This window comes from Cynoglossus semilaevis, chromosome 3 (assembly GCF_000523025.1).
Source record: "Cynoglossus semilaevis isolate Cse_v1.0 chromosome 3, Cse_v1.0, whole genome shotgun sequence".
NCBI lineage: Eukaryota > Metazoa > Chordata > Actinopteri > Pleuronectiformes > Cynoglossidae > Cynoglossus > Cynoglossus semilaevis.
In genome coordinates, this window is record NC_024309.1 from 12,737,017 (window position 1) to 12,758,318 (window position 21,302).

General features: G+C 42.3%; 1 protein-coding gene across 3 annotated transcripts in view; it reads right to left on the reverse strand.

Moving 5' to 3' along the window:
• Positions 1–233: 233 nt before the first annotated feature.
• dnajc13 (DnaJ heat shock protein family (Hsp40) member C13) overlaps positions 234–21,302 on the reverse strand; it is a 23,761-nt gene continuing 2,692 nt past the window's right edge. For 2 of the 3 annotated variants that reach the window (XM_025054336.1, XM_025054334.1), the window contains exons 2-56: positions 20,582–20,662; positions 17,441–17,516; positions 16,929–17,078; positions 16,530–16,571; positions 16,234–16,434; positions 15,929–16,135; positions 15,650–15,745; positions 15,337–15,428; positions 15,049–15,215; positions 14,481–14,560; positions 14,185–14,354; positions 13,830–13,928; positions 13,599–13,707; positions 13,341–13,496; positions 13,188–13,244; positions 12,845–12,966; positions 12,510–12,585; positions 12,238–12,333; positions 11,998–12,138; positions 11,120–11,137; positions 10,435–10,517; positions 10,189–10,342; positions 9,998–10,101; positions 9,755–9,914; positions 9,602–9,664; positions 9,232–9,333; positions 9,027–9,131; positions 8,689–8,891; positions 8,513–8,597; positions 8,203–8,357; positions 8,057–8,102; positions 7,807–7,961; positions 7,495–7,696; positions 7,282–7,397; positions 7,105–7,183; positions 6,882–7,017; positions 6,595–6,779; positions 6,398–6,472; positions 5,962–6,081; positions 5,367–5,759; positions 5,169–5,282; positions 4,958–5,074; positions 4,691–4,868; positions 4,480–4,571; positions 4,295–4,394; positions 3,954–4,028; positions 3,758–3,870; positions 3,500–3,669; positions 3,373–3,415; positions 3,097–3,270; positions 2,834–3,013; positions 2,349–2,489; positions 2,114–2,257; positions 1,928–2,027; positions 234–1,117 (exon numbers count right to left, since the gene is read on the reverse strand). In XM_025054336.1, the coding sequence (XP_024910104.1) occupies positions 1,020–1,117; positions 1,928–2,027; positions 2,114–2,257; positions 2,349–2,489; positions 2,834–3,013; positions 3,097–3,270; positions 3,373–3,415; positions 3,500–3,669; positions 3,758–3,870; positions 3,954–4,028; positions 4,295–4,394; positions 4,480–4,571; positions 4,691–4,868; positions 4,958–5,074; positions 5,169–5,282; positions 5,367–5,759; positions 5,962–6,081; positions 6,398–6,472; positions 6,595–6,779; positions 6,882–7,017; positions 7,105–7,183; positions 7,282–7,397; positions 7,495–7,696; positions 7,807–7,961; positions 8,057–8,102; positions 8,203–8,357; positions 8,513–8,597; positions 8,689–8,891; positions 9,027–9,131; positions 9,232–9,333; positions 9,602–9,664; positions 9,755–9,914; positions 9,998–10,101; positions 10,189–10,342; positions 10,435–10,517; positions 11,120–11,137; positions 11,998–12,138; positions 12,238–12,333; positions 12,510–12,585; positions 12,845–12,966; positions 13,188–13,244; positions 13,341–13,496; positions 13,599–13,707; positions 13,830–13,928; positions 14,185–14,354; positions 14,481–14,560; positions 15,049–15,215; positions 15,337–15,428; positions 15,650–15,745; positions 15,929–16,135; positions 16,234–16,434; positions 16,530–16,571; positions 16,929–17,078; positions 17,441–17,516; positions 20,582–20,649 (6,783 nt within the window). In that variant the 5' untranslated portion in view covers positions 20,650–20,662 and the 3' untranslated portion in view covers positions 234–1,019. The remainder of the gene's footprint in view (positions 1,118–1,927; positions 2,028–2,113; positions 2,258–2,348; positions 2,490–2,833; positions 3,014–3,096; positions 3,271–3,372; positions 3,416–3,499; positions 3,670–3,757; positions 3,871–3,953; positions 4,029–4,294; positions 4,395–4,479; positions 4,572–4,690; positions 4,869–4,957; positions 5,075–5,168; positions 5,283–5,366; positions 5,760–5,961; positions 6,082–6,397; positions 6,473–6,594; positions 6,780–6,881; positions 7,018–7,104; positions 7,184–7,281; positions 7,398–7,494; positions 7,697–7,806; positions 7,962–8,056; positions 8,103–8,202; positions 8,358–8,512; positions 8,598–8,688; positions 8,892–9,026; positions 9,132–9,231; positions 9,334–9,601; positions 9,665–9,754; positions 9,915–9,997; positions 10,102–10,188; positions 10,343–10,434; positions 10,518–11,119; positions 11,138–11,997; positions 12,139–12,237; positions 12,334–12,509; positions 12,586–12,844; positions 12,967–13,187; positions 13,245–13,340; positions 13,497–13,598; positions 13,708–13,829; positions 13,929–14,184; positions 14,355–14,480; positions 14,561–15,048; positions 15,216–15,336; positions 15,429–15,649; positions 15,746–15,928; positions 16,136–16,233; positions 16,435–16,529; positions 16,572–16,928; positions 17,079–17,440; positions 17,517–20,581; positions 20,663–21,302) is intronic. The other variant, XM_025054335.1, reaches the window with a different exon arrangement.

The window sequence follows — 21,302 nt, forward strand, 5'->3', positions numbered from 1 at the left end:
AGTCGTTGTATACAATCTTTTTTCTTTTAAAGTGGAAACGTGTGAAAGGTTTTCCTTCCTAAAAGTGTTTTTCTAGCAACTGGATTCCAAAATAAACATAAAATAATGTTTGCCAAAAGTGTGATATTAAGTGTCAGTCCAGAAAAATTCTGGTCCTCCAAAAAATATAGTTGGTTTATGCATGTATCACATCTTATTTCCAGAACATAAATGTAAAATGAAAAAGAACAACATTGTGGTTTCCCTTTTATTCGTAAAATCTTTATGTACAAGTGCGACAGATTTTTATTTTTTTTTGTAATGTACATTCAATATAGAAAGTTTATATACGTAATATTACATGAAACAATTCACAAATTGCACTAGTCTTTCACATAGATTCATAATCAGGGGTTAATGTCATTTATCACATCCTAGGAGAAGTCCATTTCACTTGGACATTATTCTTCATAAATATTCTAGTGCTTTTTGCGTACTGGGGAGAGAAGAAAAATCACCAATACAAATGTGGCAGGTTGGACAGCCTTCAAAGAGAAAGCAGAACAACAATTATTTCAGATCAGAATACATCAGTCAAAATGTGTTGCCAGTCTGGAGCAGGATAACGGGAAAGAGGCCATTTACCTTAGAATTGTTATGGGGAGAAAAGAAAAGAGTAAAAAATGCTCATACAAAAAAAGTAAACAGTTCTCTGTCATTGGAAAAAAAATGCAGAAATGTATCACAGAAACTAAACAAATGTGGTCATCGGTTAAAACAATTACAAAGTGTTTATGCAGACTTGAGTGCCATTTGTAAAATGGAAGGGGCAGGGGGTGAGAGGAGAGATCCTGGAGGAGACGGTGCACAGATTTTGGTGACAGTCGCTGACAGCTCACTCCCCTCCATCTCCTCCGTCTTCGTTATTCCCTGGTGAGGGGACTAGAACAGTCTCTCTCTGAGCTGCAGCTGTGAGGCAGCGGGGCAGTCTGGGTGCCTGAGCGTGACTGTCTTTGTGTGTGTGTGTGTGTGTGTGTTCGTCAGCCCTGGTCTCCAATGTCGTTGTCCACAGGGGGTGGGACGCTGGGCATCACCGTGGTGCCAGTTCCTGCTGTAAGGTAACCTGCGACTCCTGGACCTGAAGAGGAAACAACGTCAGGTAAGATACAGTAGGTGACGTCACTACTTCCACGGTGAACGGAATAAAGTGATGGTGAAGTTACTAATACTACAAGGAACAGGTTTAGTGGAGTAATGACAGCCATGTCAAGTAGTTCTGTGTTGATTTCCAATAACACCTGTAATATCAGTAATAGATTAAGTTTAGCTATTTTTGCTAACCTTTAGCAAATTTTGACAAATAATTTTGCTAACCTTTAGCAAATTTTGACATATTACATTATACTTTATTAAACTTTAGTCTAATGTATGCTACATTATTGAATCTGTCACCTATTAAAAACAGGGATGAAACTTTTAGTTCTTGTGGATTGTTAAACAGGAACACGAATAAAAGATGAAGTGACGGAAATGTAGAGTTAGACATCGAAGACAGTGGTTAGGATGGAGGCAGCGATTGGCTAATAGAGTGAGGACTAGGACTACCTGCATCAGAGCTAGAAAGAGGAGGGCTGTGAGGGGCCCAGCCCAGAAGTCTAGAGCCCACCTCGCAGTGGGCTGCTCGCAGCCAGGAGAGAAGGAGTGGAAACCCCTGAGAAAGAAAACATGGGGGGAGGGGCAACAACAGGAAGGGGAGGGGCAAAGCCAGGAAGTTAAAGGACAGAAAGAATCGCTGAGTTTGTGCAGAAGTGAGGAGTGGGGCCACAAAGTGTTTTTATTAGGAGCAAAGCAGAGCAAAGCAGTCGGATCTGAAAACACAGCAGAGACGAGACACTCACTGTGAAGTGATCACGACAGGGAACAGCAGGATGAGCCTGAAACACTTTACCTGTCAGGTAGCCTGCAGTCTGGGACTCTGAGATGAACAGATCATGCTTCTGGTCTTTGAAGGCGCTCCACACCGAGGACCTCGCAAGAATTTCATTCACCTGAGAAGAATTGACCGGTAAGGAATTAAAAAAAAAAGTAAATGAAAAGAGTCATTATCCAAATGTTTTCACTGATAATCCGGTACCTGTTCTCCGTACTGCAGACTGCGGGTCATGGACTTCAGCGCTTTGACGATCTGAGCCTTGGTGGCTGACGGGTTTTCTAATGTCTCCAGGCCGATGCCTTCAAGTAACTTCAGAAGATATGGAACCAGCTCCACTCTCAGTGCCTGACAAGATCATGAAGATGCAGCTTTATGTAGATTTAAAGGGTCATTACACCATTTACAGAATACAAATACATTTATATTGAGTTCATACCTGGGCGACCAGTTCTGTCTGCTCTTTCTGGAACATTCTGTTGAGAGCTTCACAGGCTAATCCGGCCATGTCTGCCCGTGCTTTCATTCCAGACATGAGTGGACCGATGGTGTCCAGAGCAGCCATGGAACGAACACACAGCTACACACAGCAAACAAGGAAATGTTACGGACACGATTCGAGAAAAGAAGAATATAAATCCTGTCATCCTCATATTGCTGAGAGAAAGTGGTGTAGTGGTAGTTAAAAAAATAATATGTGGGGACAGTGCCATGCTCAGAGCACCTCAGTGGCAGACTTGAACCTGAAACCTTCCAGACCCAAGTCCGCTTCCTCAACCACCAAGCCACCACTGCTGGCTTGCAATTAAATTGGGGTCGTGACCCCATATCTAGTCTTCCGGAAGGTTTGCCCTCATCATCAAGCCCCACATAACGTCCTATTTAGAGAGAGTGGTCGACTTCGTAGTCTCAGTCTTCACTGACCTCGTTGTCTGACAGTACGTGGATGAGGCGGATGGCGCTCTTGGGAATGGCGTTGTTCTTGTGGTTGAGTGCAGCCAGGATACGCGGCAGGTGACCCAGAGGAGGAACCTGGTCTGCTAGCTGACCCTGTGCACTGAAGAGACACACTGCTGCTGTGGTGACCGTCTCCAGGGCTTCACCCTGCAGGACCGCACGTTTTTTAGTGATTAAAAAACTTTTTTTTTTATTTGTAAAGTTGGTGTTTCTTAGTCAGGTCATCTCACATTAGGATTGTTTTTCTCCAGCAGCTCCGTCAGAGTCTCCAGAAGAGACACCAGGAACTCGCGGGGTTTGCGGAGCACCCAGCCCGGCTGAGCGATGAAGATGCGCAGGAAGACGCCACCGACTTCCAGTTCACCCTGTCCGGCTCCGTAGGCCATGGTGAAGACCTCTGGTAACTGGAAACACACGAACCACAAAGTTCAGAGGTCACAAATATATATATAAAAAAACACAACAGACTTTGTAAAGTTTGTACTATGTTCCATTTTTACACATACTTTCCAGTTCACGTCAGGATTATCCTTCTGCTGTTTAAAGTGCCTGAAGGAGGAAAAAGTTTCATCATCAGTCACAAAGCCAGGATCGTTATTATACTCAGTCATTAAATAAATAAACGTGCCGTACTCGAGCATCATTTCTCGCACTGTGGTGGAAACTTTCTCCCTCGAGTTGTCATTCCAGATGAGTTCAGGGTTCTCGTGTGTTCCCTCAAATATGTGCACGGCTGCCTCCGCGTTGTCCCGCATGGCGTCCATGAAGACACCAGGAAGAAAACGCATCAGAGTCAAACGCACCTAAAAGAAGAAAAAAATAATTCCAGTGTTTATCCACAGGATACATTTCAGCAAAAATGTGTTTTTTTTTTTAGTGGTTAATGCTGACCTTTGGTCCAACCAGCTTGTCTGAGGTCATTTTGGAGAAGAGCTCTGCGGTCTGTGTGCGAACCTGGGGATGTGTGCAGTTACAGAAGAGGTCCAGCAGATATATCAGTGCGCCTGAGAAGAGGACACACACACACACACATTATCACCTGATTGGTGAACTCAACATGACAGTGGAAACGCAGAACCACACCAACCTTTGGCCATCGCCTCTTTGACGATCTTTGTGTTTGATGTCAGTGCATAAAGGGTTTCCAGCACAATTTGTCTGCCTGAAAAAAAGACACAAAAATATGATTGAGGTTGAATGTATGGACATAGTGTGGCATAAGTTATAATTTAACCCTTTTTTCCCCTGTCATTTTCATGGCTCTCAGCTTTCTTAAAGTTTTAAATTTTTTATTTCGGTAGTTAAATGATTAAATTTTTTAATCTGATTAAACCCGGGGTAGCTGTAATTAATCAGGATGGTAATTAGTGCCTTATGGCAGCTGTCAAATGATAGAAAACAAATGGAAGTCTTAGTGTAATTTCTTACTGGAAGGAAGCGAGTGCAGCAGCAACAGAAGGTTGGACAAAACCAGGGACTCTGCAATGTTGCTCACACATTCTTGGTTCGATGTCACTGTGTTCACAACCTGCGGAAAAGACAGATGTGGTCAAACAGAAATACTTCCTGAGTAACATGACGATATGGTGTAAGTCAGGACGGTGTGTCTGTACCTCCAAAACCAGCTGCTGCACTCTCCCAGCTCCATGGACCCGCAACAAAGAGAAGAGCAGCTTGAAGTGACCGATGCACTCGGACTCCGAACCTGAAAGTCCGACAGAGGAAAGTGTGAGAAAACACAACGTTCACATCAATCAATCCTTGAATGAATGAAAACAACAATCACATCAATCAATCATCTTTATAAAATGGACCGTCTCTCACCAGGGTTGTTCTTGATGACGTTTCTAAGAGCCTCTAAAGCCATCTCAGCGAAGCGCAGCCTCTCGGCGTGCTGCTGTGACTCCACCTTGTTACTCTGACTCATGGCCAGGAGAGTGTGGAGGTACTGGGCCTGGGAGCCAACGTAGTCCAGCAGACTGGCTGCAAAGGCTTTGGGATACTATTAACAAATAAAAAAAACACACAAGTTATGGCAGCAACAATGAACTTAATTTAGGTCATTAAGTCAGGGTTTGATCTCTTCCTCACCTCAAGTGGAAAGGTTGGCTGCTCGTTGTAGACCCGCACAAAGATTTCACCAACTATCAGCTCCTTGCTGTGATCGCTGAAGACAAATTCTGCACCAAAGCTTTCATCGTTCTCTCCCTGTGAGAAGAAAAATGAAGAAAAGTTTAAAAGACAAACTCTCATCTCAAAAAGCCACATAAACCACTTTGGTGGTTTTTTTTTCTTATCTTACCCTCTTGATGTTTCCTTCCTGTTGACCCTCCAGAAACTCCAGCAGCTCGGCTCTTGTTACGTTGTTCCAGATCAGGTACGGGTTTTCGGAGTTGCTGTTCAGCAGCTTCAGAACCTAAATGTACAACATGAAGTATTAAACTCTGCCTCTCTGTCTGTGCAGATGTGACAATGAGTCGATTCTTGGGTTTTAACTGACCTCAGCAGGAGACCCTGTTCCCAGCTTCCGTGCGATGTACGGCGTCAACATGGCTGTCAAGCTCTTTCTGATGGTGGGGTTCTCAGGAGGCGGTTCGATGCCGTTGGTCTCTGAAACGGGATGGTTGCCCTCCGGGGTGTGCGGGGTTTGGCAGTAGCCTGCCAGGCGACTCAGGGCGATCAGGCTGAGCTTGGCCAAACTGTTTGCGACCTCCTGTTGGTTGGTGTCCTGATTCGCCTGCACGCCGCTCTCCTCCAGGGTGTAGTCGTAGTTGAAGAGCTTGACCAGCAGGTGCCAAAGCACACCGGCGTGGTACAGATGGGTCTGCAGGAAGAAGTCTACAGCAAAGGAGCTGACGCAAGTCACTGCTAGTGACGCAGTCTTTGGGAGACACTGAAAAAAGACAGGCAAAAAAATATATAAAAATATATAATATAATATAAATAACGCAAAAAGGATCAGATAAGAGAAGGAAGCAAACTCTAGAGATAAAAAAACAGACCTTAAATAAAAAAAAAAGGATGATTGATATCTTACAGTACATAAAAGCAGACCACAGACACATTCTTGCTCTCGCTGAACCACAGTCTCTCACCTTTCCGTAAAACAGGATGTGACACAGGTCTCTGATGATGTTCGGCTGCTCGATGATCTTCTCCCTGCATTCTTCAAACTGGGCTGCAACACTGTAGCACTTACAGATGTGCCCGCACACCTAGGTCACAGAAACGACCCAGAAGTTCAACACAGAGACAAATACTGTCAAAAAAATAAATAAAAGTGTCTGGAACTGGTTTAATTTTAGTTGTGTTTTCGTTATAAATTTTTTTTTTTTTTAACTGACAACATTTCATTAAGATTATGTCAAATTATTTGCAATGTGTAATATTTGAAATTTTAGAAATTTTAAACCATGTTAAAAACATCTCTATTGGTCTTTTTTTAAGCATTCTATTTATAATATCCTTTAGACCTACATAACTTTAGTCGACATCATTAGTTGATGAAATAAACAGCAATTATTTTTTTACCTGCACGGCCATGTCATCAGGTTTACTGGATGCCGTTAACACACCCACACATCGAGACAGAGCCTCCAACAACACCTGGTTAACAACAGACAAGAGACAACAGACAACACATTTTATCTGTTCATTTATTCTCGGCGCAGAAAGTCACTCACTGGTTAACGACTCAGTTCATGTTCCGGTTTATTGTGCTGATTTACCTCGATGCCATTCTCCCGTCGTAACTCCTCCGCGTTGAGCGCTGAGCAGTTGACCGTGTGAAAAGCCAGTTCGGCGGCTGCAGGGAGGAGGGGGGAAGTTTTGGAGAAGAGCTGGTCGTCATCCGTCTCCATTTTAATTGTTTTGATGAGCATGGGATAACCAGCGTATTTGTAGGGCTCCAGTTCTGTCACGAGACAAAGTCAGGTCAGTGTCAAAGTCAATGTCAGGAGATTAAACAAAATTTTAAAAAAATGTACGAGAAATAAATCCGGATCTATCTTCACACCTTGTCTGTGCCGGTTGAAGAGGATGCTCTGGGCTTTGAGGATCAGGATGATGTTTTCTGGGTCGGGGCCGTCTATGATTCGAGCAGACTTGGTGCAGAGAAACTCGTAGGCTTTGTTGACTTTCTCAAAAATGTCCTGACAGAACAAAGAGTTGGAAACAAATGAATTCAGAGTCTTCATACAGTATGATGTACTTTTACCACTGGGTTCTTCAACACTCACCCTGCCGTCTGGGTTCTTGTCAGGATGGTACTTCTGAGCCAGTCTGAAGTAGGCTTTCCTGATTTTACTCTCATCGTGCCTGCGGAAATACAGACGGATCAAAAAGCAAATTGAAGTTCCTTTTTGTGAAACGTTCCTAACATTTTGTGGGACATTAGAAATCCAGAGTCCACTCACTGTCCCTGTCCTCTAGGGAGGTTTAGAACTTCATAGGCGTCATCCACAGACATGGACGGGGGCTTCTTCTCCACTTCTCTCTTCCAGGCTTCAAGTGTGTCTTTCAGCAGCTTCACCTGAAGGAGAGACGACGGCAGCAGGGGTTCATTTTACAACCTTTCCTAAAGTGACTGACTGTAAATTCTACAGACGTATGGGATGTGAGGCACGTACGGCATCTCGAATGGGCCAGTTGGGGAAGCGGATGGTGTCACAAAGGTGTCTGAGGTAGTAGATGTTGCAGAAGAGCTCGTTGTCCAGCTGAGGGAAGCTGACCACAGGGATGGGACAGTACTGGTACAGAGCCCGCGTGTTGCTCTGCAGCCTGGGGCTGAAGTCGGCGATGTGGGCTGCGATCTTCTCAATCATCATGCGTCTGGGGAAATAAAAAAGTTCAGTTATGGTGTGTTTTTAAAATCCCTCCAGACCAGATGTTGGCTGTGAGACAGCTACCAGTCAGATAAGTGACCGCAGCAGCGTTTCTACCTCATCTCACTGCTCCAGATGGCCTCTGGCGTATCGAACTCTCCCAGGAATATCTCAGAAAAACGTTCGGCCTCGTAGTTCTCCAGGTAACACACCATGGCCTCTGGCAGCAACGCTCCCAGAACACTGCGCTGCACAATGTCCTGGCCTTTAGACTGTGGAAAAGATGACAACGAAAAAAGTTGAAGTTGAACTGATAATCCTGCACATTCAACACAAAACTGTAAAATCTAAAATAACACAGTTTTACCTCCTCTGATTTGAAGGCCTGCTTTAGGTGGGTGTACTTCAGGAACCTACAACAACAACAACATAGTGTTATATAAAATCATTGACACTATTTTTCAATAATTTAAGTGTAACTAGAAGATCTTTCTCCTTAATATTCTTTTTTACCTTGCTACAGGAAGCACATTGGAGCCCGTGTACATCATGATGAAGAAGAAGACTCCGCTCAAATAGAGGCGCTGCAGATTGGGGTTGTCCTGCATCACCCAGTACAAAACATTGGCCACTTTTTCTACCAGGATGGGGTCAAAGGTCAACAGCAGCTGTAGGCAACGCAGAAAAAAAATAATGATTGGGGTCAAAGGTCAACAGCAGCTGTAGGCGACGGAGTAAAAAACATCAAACATCATCATCAACATCAAAAACATCAGGTCTGGTTATTCAGCCAATCAGAGATGCAGAGGTGCAGGGTAACAACCTGGACGATGTGCGACAGACACGAGTTGTCACTGATCAGCCGCTTGATTTTGGGTAAAGGACGGATGATGGCGTTATCTTGGTCCCTGAGTGAACAGACGTGACATCATAGTAACAAAAAATAAATTAAAAAAATACGGCAACAAAAAAAGCTAAAGAATGCGTAGGATGTGTCACCTGCTGGGGTAGTAGGAGCACATGGTGATGAGCATGTTGAGGATGAGCGTGGCCAGATCAGACTCATTCATCACTGCCTGCCCTGTGGCCAGGAGACACCACTTCAGCTGAGGAATAGCCTGCAGGGGGCGCCAGCCATCCATGCCCTGAGCCCAGCAGCGTGTCTTTGCTGTGAGGACACCGGTGCTCCAGAACTCCTGCATCTGTACAGATGGAATGCAGCAGAAAAAATACATGAGGAGGGGGGCAATAAAAATCTGATGGTGTGACCTCTAGATGTTTTTGTTGAGCCTGACTAAGAACGAGGAGGTTTCTTTTGGAGGTGTTTGTTATCCTACCTCCTCAAAACTGAACGGTCCTCTCCGCTCCTTGTCTGCGTTTCCAAAGTACCACTCTTTCTCACTCTCTCTCTTCATGTCCGGCGCTGCCTCCAGCACGTTGGTCTGTGAGGAAAACAAACCAAATTCTGTCATTTAAACACATTTTTAGACTGAGGTCAGTGTTGAGTGTTAAGAGATTTTAGGCTTCACGTTTTGATTTTACCTGTAAAGGCACAGTAGCTCTGCTGGTGTGTAGATGAGCCAAGGTCAGCAGGTCAACCAGGATTCTCACGCCATTGGAGTCCATCACATCTTTTACGTTTTTCTACAAAAAAAAATAAAAAAAAATAGACAAAGTGGTATGAATCCGAGATGTCGCAGTTGGATTTTTTTTTTGGCAAATTTTGATTTGCACAGACTGCCAATCTGACCGGCCAATCAGGGCTGATACAAAGCATATCTAGTTTAAACAGCAATAACAGGTAAATTGGATTTTTTTTGGGCAAATTTGACCAGCCAATCAGGACTGATTCAAAGCATATCTAGTTTAAACAGGCAATAACAGGTAAAGACACTGCTTTTTTAAAACCAACCTTGTTGAGAATGAGTTTGTTAAGGAAGAGGATGAGTCGGTCTCTCTCCAGTTTGTCTGTGCACTGAAAACACAGGATGATGTGTCAGTTAAAAAGAATTAAAAAAATACAATGCCGCAGCGCCAACATTTAACAAACGAGCCTCTCACTCACTCTGTCCAACATGCCAACGATGAATTTGGTGTCAGTGAAGGGACCGATTTCCTCGAAGCACTTGCCGTAGACGATGGCCAGCGCCTGCAGACACAGGCACTTCATCGCAACTTTGGGCGTCAGCAGGGATCGATGGTAGAGTTCATTAAAAAACTCATAACTGAATGAAAAGACACGGGGGAGAAAAATGAAAATGGCTGTTGTTGCTACCATCAGCTCGTGTTGATGAATTTTGCCTCTTACGATCTCTTGATGGCACTGGATTCTTCATTTTCATCCTCCTCCAGCAGCAGACGCAGATAATAATCACCAATCTTTATCTCATCTGAAAGGCACTCGTACCTCACCTGCAAAAAGCATTAAAAACATTAGATTAAAAAATTAATAAAAATCTAGACAGGAATGAATGCAACATCCTGGGTCTGAGCACAAACCTCAAACTCCTGGTGGTTCCAGGAGATGACGGTGGCGCTGCCCAGCTCACGGTCCACGCCAAAGGCACGCATCTCCCCCTCCAGAGCGTCGCGCAGTTCTTCCCTCGTTTTTAGGTTCCAGATGAGGTTGGACCGCGAGTGGTCGGACTGGAATCTTAAGATCAAGGAGAATTTGGTGAATAATAAATCAAATGAAAAGAACGTCAGATTTGATTAGAGGTGGTGTCTGCAGCCGTCACTTTGTACCTGTAGTAGAAAAGCTCCCAGTTGGATTCAATCTTTATCCTCTGCCGTCGTTTCCTCAGGATGACAGGCTTTTGGTTTGGGTTCTGACAAACAACAGACACTGTGAGGTTACAGGTCAGCTTTCAAAGGTTGTTTGTGACATAGTGAGAGGGAGCGTTGAAAAGTCAGAAGGACAACATTGTGAGCATCAATGAATACAAACAAACACAGAGCAGACGAATGGCACCGATGGATGAAAAAGAAAGAAAACAACAACTTTTAACGTGGAGAAAAGTCAGTTATGACAGAAATTAGACCAAAGAAGCAGAATCTTAGCATGAAAACAGCAACAAAAACAGGTTCATGTGATACAAAAACTGAGATGGGATCCCAGAACTGGGTGTCTTCTGTCATTATGCCATAGTGAATATTCTAATTCACAATATATGTGAACACACACATACATATATACAAATATACACAAATATATACATACATATATATACATTTATATGCATTTATCTTGCTCTTTTGCATTATCTTATTTTATTAACATGTTTCCATGCCATCATCACCAGGCAGAATTCAAAACACACCCAATATTCTGCACAATGATAGAAAAATGGTTCAAGAGGAAAAAGTAATAAGAGTAATAATAATAATTTTAAAAACCCAGCATGGATCCCAGTGGTTAGTTCCTACTTACCAGGTTATTTCTGTCCTGCTGCAATGTTTTTGACAGCAGAGAAATCACAGTGGAGGAGGGGAGGGTCGGGCAGAGACAACACAGAGAGATTATTTGTCTTTGGATTTTACAGAGATGAATCACAACAAGGTCACAGGTCACTAGATTACTAACAGAAAGTGTGTAAGACTAAGGTGTAAATCTATCACTGTGGTTAATCATGCCAATTATGGAGATGATTACTCGCTTTAAAAGAGAAACAAATATACAAAGCAAAAATCAGTTTCAGCCACTGAGAGCTAAAGATGAGAGGAAGAAAAGAAGGAAGCAAATTTTAGGAGGAAAAATGATTTTTGTCAAGATTTGGATTTTGTGAAAAGACACAGAGCAGACGTCAAACTGAATCAACCACCTTACAATTTCTGCAGACATGATTTTAAAATTTTTTCTTTTCTTTTTTTTTTACAATTTCTTAAAATATTTCTTAAAATAAGTTAACGATGATGAATATGGCTGATGTTTAATTTCAACAACAGCTGTGGTAGAGATATGAACATTCATTGATAGTTTGCTGTTTTTAACACTTTGAGCATTGCATGTAAAGACAAGCAGAAAATATTATAGACACAAAAGACAAAAGCAAACGAAATGATGAAGATTTAGATCAGGAAGCATCAATTCCGACAACGATAACCAGGCACGAAGTCAAAACACTGACAGAGGAAGAAAAAAAAAAAAGAGAAGAAAAAAAGTTTTTTTTGTTGTTTTTTTTAAACTTGGACATTGCAGTACTGTACAGAATCAGCAGGGGGAGCAATAGCTGTGGAATCCAGAGATGCAGCAGCAGCCAGATTCGTTCAATTTAATCAGTGTCACTGCAGAGACAAACTTCTCCTCACCTCCTTCTGTGCGATGCCCATCTTATCTCTCCAGTGCATGAGAACCAGGTCCGTCTTTTCTTTGGCAAACTTCTCCACCTCTTTGGCTGCTTTGCCCGCGATTCGCTGCCACTCAGGAACTTTGTTTCTGTTCAGCTGGTCCTGATGAGAAGGGAAAAACACGAAGCAACAAATAAGTTTAGTGTGGACCGCCCTGTCTTTTATTTACCCGACGATACTGTCATGTCTTTGTTTAGATACCGTGGCTAATTTGAGGTTGTCACGAATGTGCATCCGGTCCATGTCTTTCTCGGGGACTGGATCTGGACTGTCCAGGTAGGCCAGCAGCCCTGTAGGCTAAGAACCCAGCAGGGGGAGACAACTGTGAGTTGGTCAGGGCTTTAAACACGGCCAGAAAAAGAACTGGCGTTCATCCTGGAATACTTTGTCTGTTCTGCTCTCATTAAAGTAATTGCTGCTGATATGAGTGTTTGGACGGTCTTGGTGCCAAAGTACTTTGTTTAAGGACTCACCAGTATTCTTTTCAGGAGGTTGATGGCAACAGGATTCTCTGCCGTCCACAGTCCTACCAGGTGACGACTCAGTTGTCTGGAAAATAAATGTTTACCGTGAGCTAATGCAATGTCTCGTGTGTCAGACAGAGGCTCTTTATGCTATATTTTAAGGGCCTCTAACCCCTGGTACATGGACCAGTACCAGCAGGTCATTTGGTACCAGGCTGCAGTAAAGTAATTTACTTCAATTAAAGATATTTGGTAAGGTTTCAAAATAATACGTATTTCAGACTCTATTACTAACAGAATAAAGACAAAAAGACTCCTTTTAAAGGAGTTCATTGAGGTCTGACCTGTTGGTGAGCATCCTCTGATCAGAGCTGATGGTGAACAGAGATGTGTGTAGGTGTCGTGGTAACGCTCCTTCACTTAAAGCCAGCTCCTGCATCTTGGTGGCTATTTCCTTGTCTCCTTCCTGAAAAAAAACAAAAATTTCCTTGTCTCCTTCCTGAAAAAAAAAAACAAAAAACACACAGGAAACCGGTTCATGATGTGGAGCAGTTTTGAAGGCGACATATTCCAATTTTATACATGCCATCAAAGTGAAACGTTAGAAACAAAGTTTGGACTAAAAAAAAAAAACAAAGCACTGATTTTGGCCCTGTGAAAAAATACAGTTGATCGTGCAATGTTTACCTCAATGATGGCCTTCATTACCAGCCCAGCACCTTTCACTATGGCCATAGACGGATGCTGGAGGAAACAAAAACGTTTTCGATTGGTCAACTTCACTCATACGTTTTATTGTTGCTGTTATAAAACAATTTAAATGGAATTTAAAGAAAAAACCTGAAAGAGTTTGAACAGCGTGCGTCCGTTGGATGCCACCATCTCCAGCAGCATGTCAAACTGCTGACCCTCAGTGGTTTCACTGTAGGGGGCGCACAGGGCAAAGGTTAAGAAGTCCAGTAAGGAGCTGATGACCAGAGCTCCTGTCCCGTGGTCCTGGAGATTAAAAAAACAAAAGCATGAGAACACGAAGCTTCAACAGCTCATAACAAAAGGTACAGTTACAGCTGAGGCTGTAAAGCAGAAGCAGAAATTCACCACGTTAGTGATGAATTTTTCAAGGAGATTTTCCAGGAACTTCTTTGAAGACAGCAGTGAGGCTTTGTTCAGCTGCTCCTGCCTCAGGTCGTAGTCGTCGTGCATGATAACAACGCGAAACAGAGAGGAGAGAAAGAGAGAGAGAGAGGATCCAAATCAGTCAGAACCAAAGACATCGCTTTGTTTATTAGGAAAACACACGTTGATGATGTCGATGAAGTCGTACTTACACACATCAGGGCACAGAGCATGTCGATAGCAGCATGTGTCACGCCGTTGTTGTTCCTTTTTAAAGCTTTTACCGTTTTTACTCCCAGTTTTTCCCTAAACCTTGGAAATTCAAAAAAAAAAAATTCACATTTTTAACGAAAAATAACCTGACACTGAAGAGCCTGACATGATTCCCTGACTCTTTTGGGAGGAACAAAAGGATGATGTTTCACATGTTTTCAATGAGTGTAAAAATTATTTACTTTCCAGGTTTTGTGGGGCGTGTGGGGAAACCAGCCTTCTGACCACAGGTTAGAAACATGCTACTGCTACTAACAGGTGAGAAGGTGAAGCAGAACGTGTCCTGCATCCTTACTTAGGCAGCTGGGTGAAGGCCTGGAAACCAGCCTTGGAGGCCACCAAACGGCGAATGGCCTGGAAATGGCTCTCCAGCTCAGCGTTCAGCGCAGGCAGCTCAGCCTCCTGAGATAAAAGGGCCAGGATGGCGTTGTTGATCAGCTTCTCTTTGTTCTCTGAGAACAGACCCTGTGGAGAGAACAGGCACAGGGAAGATGATGATGATGATGGTGATGAGTGAATCACTGTGATGAGTCGTGGCCAGAGCAGATGGGAAGAAAAAAAAACCATCAACAGGAGCCGAGGACAACTCACATCTTGGGTTACAGCGTGCAGAACTCCACTGTAGGAGATGTTGGCGTTGAACCTGAACACGGCATCAGCAAAGTTTCCACCTGAGCACAGAGGGGGGAAAGTGTTGATCATTGTACATGAGGTAGACAGTATGTGGTGGGTACTGTATATCACCTGGACATTTTTATAGGACTCTGCCTACAGACAGATGTGCAGCTGTTCTCAGAAGCAGCAGAAACCCATAATACATGTACGACTTTTTTTCTTTTCTTTTTTTTAAGACGCAGAGAGATGAGACAAAGAGGGAAGATCAAAAAACAAAACAGTGCTTCCATATGTGAGGTGTTTCCTGAAGTCAGATTCAGGTCAGGAGGAAGTTGTTATACAACGTTCTGCATTTTTAAAAAGAAAGTGTTCTTTAACAGTACATCATGATACTTCATGGTTTAATACTTTCTTTTTTTTATTTAGTTGCAATTTCTTCACTATTTTCTTTGACTTACTTTAATTAATTAATGTTTTAAAGCAAATTTTCTATTTTTTAAAAAAACATTAAATCTATTCAGCTTTATAAGGATGAAGAGCTCACTTGGTGGTGCGGCCAGAAATTTGAGATGCAAACTCTCCACCTCCTCGTCCACAGGCATGCTCAGTAAACCCCATCTCTGTCCTCGCCGCGTGGGCGCCATTTTCACACACACGTCCCTGTTGCCTGACGCTCGCACACCGTCAAGTAGACTGGCCAACAGGGAGTCCCTGCCAACACACGTAAACACACTGAGTTAATGTGTTATGTCAACAAACGCAGCGCACTTACATGTGATATGTGATATTTCACACGCAGCGGAACCGAAAGATGCACACGTTACATCTGTACCTCTCTGTGGAGGAGAACTTCCTGATCTGACCTCGGATGAACTCTACTGTAAACACCTGAGGATTGTCAACGTCACAAATGAGAGCAAAGACCTGGAGGGAGAGAGAAAAGAAATTCAGGGATGCAGATAAGATATGAGAGCAAAAACAGATGGTGCAAAAAAAAAAAACAGCCAAATCCCACAGGAATATTTAGTGGAATTTGTTGAAACGCAGTCACAGAAATTAAGGCCGTTTAGAGGTAATAAGAAAGTACAATATACACCTAAGACCTAATGAAGTGACCATTGCGGGTAGTGTTTGTGAGTGTTTACCTCTCCAAAGGGTTTGAGGGTGACTATATTGTAGGAAGCTGGGTCTCTCTCCACCAGACATGTTTCTGTCAGTGCCAGGATGCGCTTTACAGGTTCCTGGGAGATAAAAAAAAAAGAGCAAAGTGTTAAGTGATGCAACTCAAAAGTATCCCAGGACAATTACATCAAATTAATAAAACGTTTTTTTCTTTTTATCTAGACATCTTGACAATCGTTTCTAGAACAAAACTCTAAATTATACTGCAGTGAGTCAAACAGGAACTGGTATAACGTTCTGACCGAGTGGCGAGGGGTGATCTTCTGTACCACGAACTCAGCCAAGGAAGTGATGCTTTCATCTGAGCTGTACTTCCCCAACCTGTCCGTCACGGAATCCTCAAAGGTCAAAGCCTCCTTCCTGAGCCGTAGTGTGATGCCAATGAAGTTCCCAGCATGCTCGATGGCACTGCGGATGATTTCGTCTCGGTTCTCCGAGGCAAACAGATGCTGACGGAAGGAAGCGAATTAGTCAGTGGAGCACGAGCACAACACCAAACAAACACACTCTCACACACACACACACACACACACACACACACACGTACCAGTCTGCTAAAGCCTCCATAGATGACGCAGAATCCTCCCTGGTAATCTGAGAGCTCCACGAAGCCTTCTACGTTTCGGTAGTCGTACGAACACAACACTCTGTTGGTTTGGGGGTCAATCTGATCGATGCCGCCCGGTGTGACCTCTAAACTCACAGCCTTCCGCGTGTCACTCCAGTGATGCTTATAACAGTTGTAACGCTGTTGGGGAGAGAGAGACACGTGTCACTAAATTTTCTTCCTTCTGAACTCCGTGACTGACTGACACGACTACGGTCACTGGTTGAAATACTCACCCTGCCTGTTATTTTTCCTTCTGAAAACTCTGTTCTGAATCTCTGTAAAAAGAAAAAAAAAACATAATTAAATTATAGAAATAACCTGAGCAGAGTGACACTTGAATGCTGTTTATCTCGTTAGCTCAGCAGCATGACCTCCAGGGCAGTGAACTGTCTCTGCCGATTTACACTCTTTAATGAACACAAAGAATAAGTCAAACAGTCGATGATTTGTGAGCTCCGTGTGATAATTACAGACATGCGGAAAAATTGAGTTAAAGGAAGCATGAATGGGCTGCATCAATCACGCTAACTTTTTGCTTTCTTTTTTTTTTTTTTTTAATTATATAAGTGCACAAGGTCTGTTGACGCTCAGTGAATGATGAGGGTAAAGAAGTGCATTTTTAATCTCTTCACCAGTGCTTCTGTGAGCAGTTCTGTCCGATGCTCTGTTGAGAACTTGAGCGTTTCCGACTTCTTGCCACTGCCTTTGCGGAATGTGAGGTTGAACTCCGTTCCCTGACCTTTTCCCACTGGGCCGATGCCGCAGATGTCTCCGTAAGGCCACTGTTGAAGACAGCAGAGGACACGTGTGATGTCACACAAACAAAATTGAGAAGGAACAGAAATCATTTGTCACGTGGCAATTTTTAACTTTAACGACAAAAAGGAAAAAGGACGACGGCCATTTTGATTCCTTCTGTTTACAGATTTTAACAAAGGTAAACACACAACAAAAAATGAGACAGGGAGGAAAATGAAACTGCACTTGGGCCGTCGAGCATATATAATGGATTTTCATTGGTTGGAAGAAGCCAAGAACAGCACATCCCACAGACATCTGGTTGGTACTGATAGCCACAGTGGAGATTAAAAAAAACCAATAATGACGCTGCTGTTCTCCTCCGTCGGTCTGCATTCGTACTGACCTGATTTGTTACTTCTAACGTGGTGGGATTGTAAGTGGTGATGCCATGTGTGCCCACGGAGAAGACTCGCTTGTACCTGGAACACAAAGACGGTGATGAGTCAGACACGCAGATGTATGTACTCCTTATCAACACCTACCAAAACCAAACACCAAACACTGGACGTGGTGAACAAAGCACATGTAACACAGTCAGTGTTGATGACTTCACCCCGTTTCCCCGAAGCTTCAATAATTCAGATGTGTCATTTCATGAATAACGATGTACAAGAAGAGCATGCGTTAGGTGATAACAGCACAAGCGTGACACACATAGAAACACTTTTCATTTCATTTTCATACATTTTATCACAGTAGAAAAACGTCTATTTTAAACACAGCGGCACAAGCGTGACACACATAGAAACACTGATTATTTTCATACATTTTATCACAATAGAAAAACGTCTATTTTAAACACAGCACTGCTGACTCGTGTCACTCTACACGGTGTTTATGGTCCAACATAAGAGCAATTTGTCCAACTACAAAGTGAATACAGTTGGACCGACATAAAGAGAATCTCTGACGGGGGACAGAGCGTGCTTTATGCTATTCTGCACAGTACTAATGTCATTACAACTGCTACTTAACCCTTTGAACTCCAAAGGTCATTCTGAGATTTCTGTTTTAAAAAAATGACATGTGAACTGAGGATTTATCAGGGATTTAAAAAAAAACTCTACATCACTTTGGCATCAAAATGAAAGTTGATCAATCACTTAAAATCGCTTAAAATTTAATAGAACTCTCTTTGGAGGAAGTGTGAAATTCATGGTTTTTGTTCTCTGACCTTTTGCTAAGGAGCACGGAGGCACGCCTGAAAGGTCAATGTGTGATTTGCAACACTTTCAGCAAAACATTTTATCCATATTTTAGCATAAAATTGGCCATTTAAGGGTCTTGGATGTGTTAAAAAATAAAATAAAATGAAAAAATATTGCTAATTTCACTAAGGCAATTGGACAATCAGACCGGGGGAGTACATCTATACATGTATATTTCAGGCAAGGCCAAAGTGGAATATAAAATCAAGACTGTCAATACAGTTAGTCCTCCTTCACCCTGGAAAATAATATTAATATTTTCTTTTGTCATTTTTCATTCATTAAAAATGGCTCCTCTCTCACTGTGTGGTCATACTGAACCATAAACTATGAGACCACAACAGATCCTGACCTCCCGCTGCACACATTTTGACCTTGGGTGTAGGAGTGCCAGAGTATCTCAAGTGTCAACCTTGTCAATTATTTATTCTTGTATTCAAACACCCTCATTTTAGTTTGACTATTTCTGAAGCTACAAATGCACGTTTTACCCTTTTAGAAGATAAACGTTACGGATCAATGAACGTCAGGCAAATGTGAGTTTAAATAATTTTCTGAAATGACACCAGATGATCAACAAACTCTGTTCAAATGGATAATTAAACTAATCTATGAAAACAATTTCAATCAGGTTTGAGATGTGAAAAAAATATTTATGTTTTTATGTTATATGTGACCAGTCATTAAACCTGATTCAGTGCCATTCATAAAGGACCAATAGTAAAAAAAAGAGGAACCCTGAACATCCACGGTGGTATGACCCAATGTTCTAGAAACCCTTTCGGGGAGGGAAAATCTCACTTCTGTCAAAGAAGTGCGACTTTGCAATCATCAAGTTTCATTTTCATTTCTAATAAACACTTGGTCTCTAATGGTCTTCCCTGCATCACTCTGCTTTTATTTTTCTTTCACTCTCTTTGGTAAAGTTATATCTGAATCATCATTACTGTCTCCTCCCAGGACAGGAAGACCAGCGATAAAACCCAGCAACGCTGACTAATTCAGATGGCCTATCAGGACGAGTTGAGTGTAGTGTCCGTTGTACATCATCAGTCTCCACCACAGTCCATCAACACTCGTCTCTGCCGGACACTTACCCACACAAGTTGCGTTTGCAGGACGATGCTCTGATGGAGATGCTAATGCGCTGCAGCCGTGGTTAAGTTACCAGAGTCAATGGCCGGCCTTAATGGGGCTATTTAGAAAGCAGGTATTGGTAATATGATCCCTACAGGCTCAGGGCTCCTACTGGAGGACACCCATTCTTCTGGATCTTAAGCCAATGTCCCTTTGTAGACTAAAGCGTGCCCTTTAACAGTAACATATAATCTACAACAGGAACTGGAAACGATCAGACAAACTGGTTCACAGATTAAGGTGAGGTAAAAGGTTTATATCCTGATGAATATGGTCTTTTGTCGTTCTAACAGCTCATTTTAATGTGAAATCAACTGGGATTCTCAAACCTAAACACCTTGGAGCCAACGAGAGTCAAAGGCATCAACTAATAAAACGTCCGTCCAAGAACCTGAATGGGTTCAGAACCTAACATAAACTATTTATCTTTTTTTAAATCTTTTTTTCCCCCGGTTTGATGCCAGGCATCTGGCAGTGGTTTTTACGACATCAGTGAAGGTTTGCTTGGTGGAAGAAATAAATAAAAAAAGAAAGGATAATAAACCACTCTCTAAGAATCGGTCTGTGTGTACGTTCAGCCTTCAACACCTTTAACTTCTAAACAATACAATCTGTAACCCTGTTATTTGGACATATATTTTAGGTATTGGTGTTCTAAACAATGGATTCGAGTAACATTTAATACGCTTTGAAAGTGAAAACATCTGACGGCCCCTAAAACACAACATGTCTGATGACTACAATGCAGAATTGCAACATTTTATTTTTTATTTTAAAGATTTAAGTGAATCACCTTCAAACCTAAAACGATCTAAAACGCAAATGTCTTCCTTTCGGTTTGATTTACAGTACTTGCTGGGCAGCAAACACCAGTCACACACACTGCTGTCGATTGGTGTTGGGCAGACCTGCTGCACTCAGCTGAGATAAGGAAGTCATCACACAATGGTAGCACTGAGTCAGGATGTCAGGAAGATTTTCCCAAACCTCCTTTTACAACATAATAAGGAGAAGAAGAGGCGAGGTTTATTCTTACTTGTAAACTGATACAGAAATGTGAAAAAAAAAGACAATGACTTCAGCAGCAGCTCTCAAATCCTACCACTGAAAAAAAAAAACAAAAAGAAAATCTGACTTACTTTCCCCTCCAGGAGTGTTTGGTCGTGTAGAAACAGGCCAAGTCCTTGTTTTCTTTGACGACATTCATCTTTTCACAAGGCCTACAAACAGACGGAGAGGAAGTTACTCTTCAGTTCAGACAACAGAAATATTTTTTAATGGAAGGATGTTTCATTTTGTAACTAGAAATATTTCACATTATTTCATTTTTCTTAAGTTGAATTCAGTTTTAAAAACCTTTAAATATTTATTATTATTATGTATTATTTTTGCCAAAAAAATGTTTCTGGCTGATTGTAACATTTTTTGACATCTTGTGAGAATTTTGTTGTCGCCATTAATGTTACGCTTTTTTCTGTTTAATTATTGACTAGCCTCTTAGATTTTTGTGTCCAAGATATTTCATGCAAGAAGTGTGAAAACTGTGACCGGAATGGCAAGGCTTTTAGGGATTTTAAGCTGCAAAACAAAAAACTCTTTTGTTAAAAATCAGAAATTGATCAAACCTGCACCGAGACCTTTACAAGTCATGTGGTTTATGTAACACACCTCACACTATGGCGCCACACACTTCACACTGTTGTTTCACATTTTACAGTTCAGATAGAGAGAGACTCTGACCAGACACTTCCAAGGCAACAGAAGTAACATTGCTGAATCCACTCATTCTTCTCGCCATTACTTTGGCTGTAAGCCACTGAAGCAGTTCATTTCAAAGACATCAAACCTTTGATAACTTCA